Source organism: Myotis myotis, unplaced genomic scaffold (assembly GCF_014108235.1).
Source record: "Myotis myotis isolate mMyoMyo1 unplaced genomic scaffold, mMyoMyo1.p scaffold_m19_p_9, whole genome shotgun sequence".
NCBI classification, from domain to species: Eukaryota; Metazoa; Chordata; class Mammalia; order Chiroptera; family Vespertilionidae; genus Myotis; species Myotis myotis.
In genome coordinates this window covers 50,417,818-50,428,942 of record NW_023416401.1, presented here as the reverse complement: position 1 = coordinate 50,428,942, position 11,125 = coordinate 50,417,818, and the positions used below count along the sequence as shown (strand labels likewise).

Here is an 11,125-nt window from a genome sequence, read left to right as displayed (position 1 = left end):
GATTGTAAAGTTAGGGTGGGATCTATAACCATTGTAGGTCCCTTAATCCAACCTCAAAGGGGACACACAAGGGCTCAATGGAGGGAGCTACAGAAAGAGGGAGGGAGGAAAGGATGGTAAATGCATGGAAGGAAGTGACTTTTCTTGAAGGAAAATGCATTGCTCTGTTGACAGCCAGTTGACCTGGCTCAATCTGCAAAAGTTGAATGTGATGAGGTGGGGAATGGGGTGTTGGTACTGGTGACTGCTGCACCTCAAGATATTTTCAAGAGCAAGGCCAGAGCTACAAATTGCCAGTCACAACAGCTGGGGGGTGGGGGTAGGGGAGGAACAACCAGGAATGGGGAGAGAGGCAGAGTCCTTTGCAGGAAAAGGCACTGACCGGCCTTTAGTTAGACAGCCAATGCAGCGACAGGAGTCACACATCTGCAGTTCACACCAGTGTTCACTGCACTGGGCTGAACGCAGGAAGCCAGCTTTGTCTCTGAGTCAGCAGCCTCCTGGAGGAGCAGGTCCACCGGGTAAATGACGGGGACCAGGGAGCCCATCACACAAGCTCTCAAATGCAGAGACGCAGGGGATGGCTAACAGGCCCTCATCTCATTATTCTTCCATCTCAGACCCCGGTGAGTTTGGTCAGCCTCCGAGGTCCTGGAAGCATTAGGACAGCAGCTGCCGCCAGCAGACTGACATGAGATAAGATCTTACAAAGCAGACTGTCAGTTAACATTACACAAGACCCACAGCTTAACAAAGGCAGGCTTCACTCCAGGCCCCGGGAATGTTCCTGTGAGAGTGCCAGGCCCTGTCGCGGGCCTGCGGTGGCACGTCTAATCTCTGCCAAGTCTGGATCAACACTGGGAGGACTCGTGTGCAGGGCTGCTGTGGGAAAGTTCTCCCGCAGTCTGGACGAGGCCAGGGATGTGGCAGCAGTGGGGAGCGTGGCTCTTCTCAACTAGGCCCCTCAGGGCAACATTAAACGACAACCAGACTTCACACAAGCTTTCAACTTTCTCATTTCAAGTCCTGACACATAGATACCAAAAATATTGAAGGGAAAATAGTAAGGACTTCTTTACTACTTTCAGGAAAATATCGCAAGAATGTTCCAGAAAAGCCAAATCATCAGCAATGGAGACATGAAAGAGTAATTAACTACCTTCAGGTTTATGTGCAAATATTTTTATATTCACAGGGCAGGGTGAATTGAACTAGGGTACTCAAATTCGTGACCTAGAATGATGAGGTTGTCATGCCATCAGCACGTAGCTGATGATTCTGAACATCCATCTCCCTAAATGCGTGCTTCCTAGAACTGTCATAAGACATTATTGGTCCTGGTCAGGTAGCTCAGTTGGTTAGAGTGTGTCCTGATACACCGAAGTTTTGGGTTTGATCCTTGGTCAGGGCATAATCAAGAAGCAACTGATGAAAGCATAGATAAGTGGAACAACAAATCAATGCTTGATGTTTCTCTCTCTCTCTCAAAAAATCAATTTAAAAAAAAGGACTGTTCAAGAAATTATCATAAGTTGGGTAGTTTAAAACAATGGAAATGTATCCTCTCACAGTCCCAGGCCAGAAGTCCTAGATCAAGGTAGTGGCAGGCCGCATTTTCTCCAAAGGCTCTAGGGGAGGATCCTTCCTCCTCTTCAGCTTCTGGTGGCTCCATGCTCCTTGGCTTGTGGCAGCATCACTTCCATCTCTGCCTTCATCATCACATGGCCATTTCTGCATCTGTATATTCTCCTCTTCTCTCATTAGGACACTCATTGGATTTATGACCCACCTGGATAATCCAGGACAACCTCATTTCAAGGCCCTTAACTTAATTATATATGCAATGACCTTTTTTCCCAAATAAGGTCACATTCACAGGTTCTGGGGTTAGGATGTGGACATATCTTTTTGGGGGTGTACCATTCAAGCCACTATACTAAGTGTACTCTGGGCTTCTAGGTCTTTAAAAAACTTCCAAGTGCTTAAAAACCGACAGCCAATATTCACTTCCTTTCAAAAGGAAGGAAACGCTTCTTTTTGCTTTATATGCCATTTGCCTCAAAATGAATGTTAAAGATTTGGTGCCAGAGTGCCCCATGCCATTTGTATACACATAGGCAACTTCAAAAGTATATTTCCTAGTTATACCATTTATACTTGGTTACCCGCACACAACTGAGAAGTCTAGTTTTCACATCAGCTGCTTAGGCACAGTGACTACATTTTCAGAAGCAAAAACCCACAAATGCTCTTGTGCTGATTCCAGAATAGGATGTTAGGAGTAAACTATTAATGTGTTGTTGTTGTTTTTTGAAAGCCTCCTAACTAGTGGTGGGAATCTTGGGCAAGTTATTTATAATCATCCTGTGTTTCAGTTTTCCCATCTGAAAAATGGTATAATCTCCTTCACAGGTTACAAGAATTAAATAGGTTAATATTTATTTATTTATTATTATTATTATTTTAAATATATTTTATTGATATTTTACAGAGAGGAAGGGAGAGTGAGGGATAGAGAGTTAGAAACATCGATGACAGAGAAACATCGATTCAGCTGTCTCCTGCACACTCCCCACCGAGGATGTGCCCGCAACCAAGGTACATGCCCCTGACTAGAATCGAACCCGGGACCCCTCAGTCCACAGTCCGACACTCTATCCACTGAGCCAAACCAGTTAGGGCTAGGTTAATATTTATAAAGCAGAACAATGCCTGGCACAAATTCTAACAGGGCTGCTGAGGATGTACTGAGGGTTCTCACAGGAATGACCAGATGAGAACAGCCATAATTTAGAGAGAGGCAGGGAAACTTGCTAGTACATTTTAAAGTTTTCCCACATTAAGGGTAAAAATAAAAACAGTTTTCTAGCTCTCAGGAAAACAAGATTCAATTAAGCACACAACAGCCTTTTTCAAAACAGTATGACAAACTGGGAATTTAAGTGCAAAGTCAGTATATGGGGACATTTCAGAAATGTTTACCAGTTGGAAGGGAGACTTTGAGGTAGGGTCTGTGGTCAAGCAAGTGGGCATTTTTGGCATACTGCTATCTCAATGCATATACCAAGTTAAATCCCTAAGTACTACCATAAAGACACCTGTTGAACTCTGACCCAGTGTTTCTCAAATGTATTCGATCAGAGAACCCTTTCTATTATGTCTACTTGGTAAGTTATGGACAGGCTGCAGTTACCTTCCTAAGTCCTTTGGGTGTCCTCCAAGATTGTGTCTCGGTGCATGGGACACAGCACGGCTTTTTTGTGATTCAATATTTTCCTAACTGGATACACCCACTTAATTCTTACAGCAATTCCTAACTTAAAGAGTGTTATTCGGCGAATGTGTAAGTCTTGATTTGGAAATCTGGTACTCACAGTCAAAATGAAAATGTAAATGCCTTAAACAGAAATACATTTTACTTATCTCTTCTTTATTTTTTCTTTTATTCAATACAAAAATAAGCATTTCAAGACACTTTAAAATATTTGATAAGCTGAGCAACAGAAAAGGCCCATCTGGCAGATGCCGGGGATTCTGAGGGGTCCAGACAGTGCAGCAAGGCAAGCCTGTGGCTGCAGGCGTGGACTCCTGCTTTGTAAACTCACTCTGACGCAAAACAATATGAAGACAAAGATATATTGTGAAGAGCAAAATAAAGATAAAGCACCGAGCACTTTTTACAATGTTGTAATAAATTATTCATTAATTCCTCTAAAAATCTGGAAAAAGGAAAAGGCAAAAATGATATAAAAAGAGTTAAGTGTTTATAAAGTCCATTTTCTCTGAGCTGTGGAAAAACTGATTAAAAATCCTTTGAGACAAAGAGAAAGTTGGTGGTTCTCTGCCAATGTCACTGTCTGCCACTGACAAGCCTCAGTGGTCCCCCTAGATTTTACAGTGCAAACCGAGGCATGAGGTCTTACAATGACAAAAATACACCTTTCTTTTCTTTTATACTGGAATGCGTTTGCTGGTATACCATGAAGTACTATCATAAATAAATTATAATTATCCTTCATCATAAACAGAAATTAAGAAAGTCCATATTGCCAAACTGATTTTTGAATCTTCTAAATTGTGTTCGTTCACAAGCCTGCCAATCTGAAAACTTTATTTGCAGAGGGCCTCGTCATTAATGTGAGTTAGAAATGCTACAACTTAATTCAAAAGCAAGTATTTTTTAAAAATGGGACTCAGACCAGTGAAACTTAGTACTAGCCAAAATCTACTGATAGACCATGAACAAAAGGCCAACTCTATAGTGGCATGCAAAGGTCCCTTGATGAAAAAGCCAAATAAAAATTACTTTCTAAATATTCTGTCCATAAGAATTAGTTTACAAATAGAAATTTAAATTTAATTAGATGACTTTAGGCCTTTGGGTTAGAATGTCACAAACAGAAAGAGAAGCAATTTTAACTCTGATTCGTATGATATTGTCAGAAAGTTTAACCGTGGATTTAAAGAATTTTGTCGAAACAATACATGGTAAAAGATATGGCGTTAACAAATACTGAATCTATAATTAAAAACAAATCCTTCTATGCACCCCCTCCCCCCCCCGATGGATAACACATCAACACCAAGCATTTTCTACTTTTCTATCTCCAGGAATTCCATGAGAATCCAGAAATAAAAAAGAAAAAAGTGAAGGTCAAACCTGCATCTAGATGGCTGACTTTGAAAAGCCTAGAAACAGCACTAAGATGCTTAAGATAATATTGTTGCATTCTGAAGAAAAATTACAAACACCTGCAAACATTGTTTTCAAGGGAAGCTTTAGTAAATTTAAATAACACATCCTGATAGTTTTCCTGGTGTTACCGTTTAGTAGTTTGAATTATCTGCAAAACCAGTTCTGAGACTTGATAAATATTGATGGTGCCACCTGGAGATTTTGATCAGGTTCAGCCCTTGCACTGGTTCTGGAAGTGATGGGGAGGCCTCCCCCAGGAGCGCTTCTCCTCTGCTGATTCGGGGAGCCGTAAGGTTGGGGACCAGATGGTTACAGGTGCTCTGAACCGTCAGAAAGAAGAGCTGCCAGCTCAAGGGAAAACATGAACCTGGAGAATGCTTTACCGGGCTTTCCACAGACATAATCACTATTTAAATTTAACACATGCAGAAACTAAAGAAAATGGAAGCTCCTTTATTCCAGACAACCTGTAAGTTCAGAATTCCACATGTAATTTTCTTTATAGAAGCAGAATGTACCACACATCAAAACCCATCTTCCTTCTGAATCCTTGATAAGCTTTTAATTTCAAAGGAGAATGAGAAACAGGACCCAGATGCGGAAGGATGCTTCTGTGACATCATATGAGGTGGCTTTTAGGTTGGCCACACAGTCTGAGTTTCTTTGTGGTGAGCAGCTGGGCCAGGCCGTTGAGAAACACCAGAACGATGGTCATGCACATGACAATCACGTAGTGGCTGATGCTGCAGAAGAGACAAAGGTGTCACAGGCAGAGAGAACACACATGAGGAAGAGCATAAGATTCTTCTAAGTAATGATTGTGTACACAGAATTACAAAGGATGCCAATGACTTTGAAACAGATATTAAAATGTTAAGAAACAAATCTGTAATAGAAATGGTGATGAACATAAGTAATATTTTGAGATGTCTCCAACAACTGGAGCATGTTATAAAAATGTCTGACTGGTATTAACATTGACTGTCTATGTCTTTGTCACAGACTGAATTTCAGACTGAATTCAGAAACTGAATTTCAAAATCTAGCTTTTAGAAAAATAAAGATAATGTTCCCTAATTCTTGGATCTTCTGAACAATATCCACAAACTCCCCAACATGTCCCTGGTTAAGTATCCTGACACTCCAGAGCACGCCAGTCTACACTCTGACATAAGTTACAGGCACTCTGACAAAACTACCAGCCACAAGGAAAGAAAAATGTTACCCAAACTCAAATTCAGTAAAGAGAAAGTTTTAGTCAAGGAATCTAAACAAAGGAGAAAACAAAAACCCACATCTCTTTATTAATCTCAGCATCAAAGCTAGTGTCTCCCTGACTTTCAGAAAAAGAATAATGAATACTCTTAAAATTACTCAGTCCCATTTCTTGTCTACCAGCAACAGTCAATTCTCAGTTGTCTTTTAAACACAGAAATTGTACTGCCTACACAGAACATGGGTTGATGATAAATTTAGAAGTATGGCAAGAAATTTAGGATATAGATCTGACAAACATACAATACAGCAGAGCCCTCTCTCTCCCACCCCCGCACTGATACGCGTGCAGATTGGCACGTTATTTATTTACAGAGCCTACCAGACTTGCATTTAACTATCTACCTTCATAACAGATTCACGTTTCACATCTTCAACAGGAGGGAGATGTTTGGGCAGGCCTCTAAGAGGCTGGCTTGATGGAGGGGGGCCATGCTTTCTCCCCTATCCTGGCCTCTACCCCCAGCAAACAGGTCCTCCGGGTGCTGGTGATAGGAGCGCCTCCCAGGATTGGCTCCCAGGTTTAGCCTCAGAGAACTTGTCTTGGCCCAGTTGAGTAAAACAGGACGATTACTTTCAGGGACAAGGAGATTAAGGGGAAAGGGAAAGGAGCCTGACAGGTCTCCCTCCCACCTTTTGATAACTCCACTTCACTAGGTGGATAGCGCCCCAAATGTCAATCGCTGACCTCGGCCAAACCAGGCAAAGCTTCGCATGCTGTCAGGTGGTTGCCCACAGGAAAGGCCCCCCAAGGCCAGGACAGAAGGGTTCCCTACTCTGAGCAGATTTTTTTTATTTTTTGGTGATGTTACAGCTTGTAAGCAAGAACCTACGATTGGAAAGCTTTATAGTTTGGTGAGATTGCCTTTGGAAAGACACTGGTTAGGACATTCTCATTTGGAATATTTCTCTAGGTTCATCTTATAAAATAAACTTGCAGTAGAAAGGAAGAGTTGATTAACTAAAAAACAGAAATTAGAACTAGTTCTGTTAGAAACTGGGGTCTGGTCTAGGGTAGGCTCCTGACCTAAAAAAAACACAATAAAATCAGATCCTTAATTGCTAGACAAATATTAACATTAAGTAGGATTTCTGAAACTTCTGTTTTTACTGTAAAATAAACACGTGATAGGATACTGGATTTGTGACCTCTGCCCTAGACTGCCATAGAGACTGGGTGATGGTCTTTCTTTCTTCCCACACTGCATCTCTGAGGTCCAATTCAAGGTATTGTGGGCCTTTGATTACTATTTATTAAATAAGCTATTAAAGCAAGTAATTTGTGCCTTAGCCCATTTGGCTCAATGGATAGAGCATTGGCCTGTGGAATGAAAGGTCCCAGGTTCGATTCCAGTCAAGGGCACATGCCCAGGTTGCAGGCTTGATTCTCAGTAGGGGATGTGCAGGAGGCAGCCAATCACTGATTTTCTATCATCATTGATGTTTCTATCTCTCTCTCCCTCTCTGAAATCAATAAAAAATATATTTTTAAAAAAGCAAGTAATTTGTAATCAGAGAAACTTCTTTTGTTTTACATTATCCAAGCAGGTTAAATCTGGACTGAAATCAGACTCCCCTAAAATAGAAATCATAAACATGTGAACAAAAAGGGGCTACATGCTAACTTGACTAGCTTAGGGAAGGCCTGCATGGCAGCCTTGCAAACTCAGAGACCTAAAGTAACCACAAAGGATGGCTTGAAATTTTTTTTAAACTAAAAAGCCGTTTATGGTGGGTAGTCATGTCCTAGACTGGTATCTTCCCCGACGAAGGTCTTAACTGAGCCTGTCTATTCTCTTTTTGCATCTATGATAACATATTGTTGGGATGTCAAAGTAATTTTCTTTATTTTGGACCCCTCAAAGCACAGGCAACCCTCTGTGGAGCCCATAAATCCCCTCATTGTTATTGACCTAATTATTGACTTTATCCTGCACCAACCTAAGTAAAAGAAGTATGTGTCTATCATTTTACTTTTTATCCAACCCCAGTGCTTTCCCCTACTTTGCTTTCTCCCTAATCTATCTCCAAGGGATTTCATGTAGCCCACTTACATCTCCTCTTTTGATTGTAATGTATAAAACAAGGTGTAAAACTGCCATTTTCCAGAGCATTATCTCAATCCGTTGAGATTCTGCTTCCTGGCATTTGTCAACAGTTTAGCTCAAATAAACTCACAAAATTTTTTTCACAGGTTTGACTGAATGTTTCTTACATTAGCAGAATGCAAACCCATTCCTTGACCATAAACCAAGTTCCACTTTCTCATCAGATCACTCATCTCCTTACAATGGCCTGAAATGACTGACTCCTGGCTCATTTAAGCTAATGTTATTGGCAGGGAACAGTTGTAAAACTCATTATCTTCATGCAATCGAGCCATAAGGCATTCAGCTCCTGATATTTCCCATCTATCAAGTCTGTGTCATCTCAGCACAGAGAGTTAAATGAGTACCAAATTTCAACTTGAAATGAGTTCGCTGTTCCCACTCTCCCCCCGTGACTATTTTGACATCATTTAAATCAGTGATTTTCAAGGTGTACATGTGTGATGGTAGAGAGAGTGAGTCGGAAGGGCATATGGAATCACCAGGCAGGCCTCTTCAACTTGTATAGCAGTGATAAAAGGTTGGCTGTATTCTCCCCAGTCAGTGTACTAGGCAGGTCATATCTGCCAGATGTACTGGGTAAGTAAAAGATTGAGAATTATTGATTTTAATAAAGCTTGGTATTCATTTATAAGAGTAGAGATATTTTATGGTACTCAGTAATTACATTTAGGATGATTTTAACATATTATTGAGTACAGTCAGAAATTTTCATTATATCTAAAGAGAAAAGATATTTTAGCTGTCATTTGTATTTTAATAAGGTATAACAATAGTGAGTGTAGAAAACAAAATCCAAATCAACACCACTATCAAATGAAACTACAATTCACTTCCTATCAAATACATTTAGAACATAAACTTAAATGTTTTGTGTGTTTTTTTAAATATATTTTATTGATTTTCTACAGAGAGGAAGGGAGAGGGATAGAGTCAGAAACATCGATGAGAGAGAAACATCGATCAGCTGCCTTCTGCACATCTACTGGGGATATGCCCGCAATCCAGGCACATGCCCTTGACCAGATTCGAACCTGGGACCTTTCAGTCCGCAGGCCGACGCTCTATCCACTGAGCCAAACCGGTTTCGGCTAGAACATAAACTTAAATGTTTTATGAAAATTACCTCAAAGGCATTTTTTCCTCTCTCAGTGCACCATATAAAAGGTTATACTCTGTAAAGTTTATGACCTGCTATGAATGAAGAGACAGTGTGAAAGATCAGAAGAAGAAAATTATAGCTGTCATAGCCCAGCACAGTTTTATGGCCGGGCAGGACATTTTTCACACGGCCGTCAACAGCAGCCCTGGTACCATAGCTTCTCCCCAGACACTGAACTCACAGCCTGTTTCCGTTGATCATATTGACTGCAGTCACCCTTTCAAGAGCCTCAATTTCATTCTGGTAAAATCTGCTCTGAAGATGCATTTGAAACCTATTGGACTACCTCCATAAACAGATACACTGTCTCATGCCCTCGTACTCTGGCCTTTATTTTTAAAGAAACTATTTATTAACCCAAAACTAATAGCTGAGGAATCTTTCAAACCGACTTGAAAACTGGCTGTGGTCACCACACTGACACTGTAAACATTCCCGATACAAGTGAAACTACGTTAATGGGGGTGGCTAGCTCCCATTCCTCTCCAAAATGCTGGGACACACTCTCGCTATTTCTGTATTTATAAAGCAATACATTAGTAAGGATAGTAGGACAATATTCCACTGCTGTGAATAATAGGCATGAAATGGCTGACGTTATAAACAGTATCACTGATACAAAGGAACTGGGAAATAAAATCTGTCGCAAAGGGAGGCCAATGTAGGAGTGCAGTTCAGATTACCTGGTTCCCACTAAGGGAACCCCAATAAGCTTAATAATATCTGTAATGTGACAAGAAGCATCTTAGCTTTTCAAACAGACATTCACATAGGAATAATTAGAAAACCAGAACTTAAAAGCAACACTCTCACAAATAAAGAGCAGGAAAAATAGAATAATGAAGTTTTTAAAAAAATGTTTTTTATTGATTTCAGAGAGGCAGGGAGAGGGAGAGACAGAAACATCAATGATGAGAGAGAACGTTGAACGGTTGCCTCCTGCACGCCCCAGACTGGGATCAAGCCCACAACCCGGGCATGAGGCCTGACTGAGAATCAAACCATGACCTTCTGGTTCATAGGTCGATGCTCAACCACTGAACCACACTGGCCAGGCAGAATAATGAAATTTTGAATGTGAACCCTATTATATAATGCTGCAATTTTGAGTCTTAAAGCATATTTCCCCCCATTAGCAAAGCCTTTCCCTAGCACTTAGATGCTTACGAAGATGCATGAAACACTCTTAATCGTAGACCTGTACCACATGACTCCTTGCAGCAGTATATGCTATGTCTGTTGTATGGGAAACACAGGGAAAGTTCTAGAATTCTAACTTACGGACAAGAGCAGCAGCAGCAGCAGCAGCAAAAACCTCACCTTGCAGCATCAACTGGGACAATCCCTTTGGAAAGTCCATTTCACTAACACAGACTTCATTTTGTTTGCCCATCCTTACCCCTTTCACTTTCTATCCTGCCTTCTGTATTCACCTCCCTTCATTAAGGGGGCATCTTTGGGACAGAACAATAAGAAATAGGGAAGACAAAAGCAGGGCCTGGAGAAATTTCAGCGGGAATGGCCAGGAAAGTGCATGGGGAATTTGTGCTGGCTAGTCAATGCCTCAGCCTGGTGAGCAGAACTGAGCTCTGGAATCCTCTATTAAATCTGCCTTCGAGAAGTCTCCCAGGGCAAGCACCCCATATAACTTATGGGCTTTAGACCTGTGAAGATGAAGCATTGAGAGTGAAATAAACTGAGGCTTCACATAACTCATTAACCGGCTATGCCTTTATCACCTTCCCATCCACTTTGGATTTTTAATGTTGTGTCATGAATACACTAGGACAATAAGCATAAACCAGGGCTGTTCCAGGTGAACCCAGACACAGGGTCACAGTAGGTGTAGGTCAGCTCCCATAGTAAAAACCCACAAATGTTTCC

At 41.1% G+C, this 11,125-nt stretch overlaps 1 protein-coding gene across 10 annotated transcripts in view; it reads right to left on the bottom strand.

Annotated features, from left to right (window-relative positions):
• Positions 1 to 5,129: 5,129 nt before the first annotated feature.
• The window catches only part of PIGN (phosphatidylinositol glycan anchor biosynthesis class N), a 78,288-nt gene continuing 72,292 nt past the window's right edge, over positions 5,130 to 11,125 (bottom strand). For 8 of the 10 annotated variants that reach the window (XM_036322120.1, XM_036322119.1, XM_036322124.1 and 5 more), the window contains one exon: positions 5,130 to 5,439. In XM_036322120.1, coding sequence (XP_036178013.1) covers positions 5,316 to 5,439 — 124 coding nt within the window. In that variant the 3' untranslated portion in view covers positions 5,130 to 5,315. The remainder of the gene's footprint in view (positions 5,440 to 11,125) is intronic. The other 2 variants (XM_036322126.1, XR_004969952.1) reach the window with 2 other exon arrangements.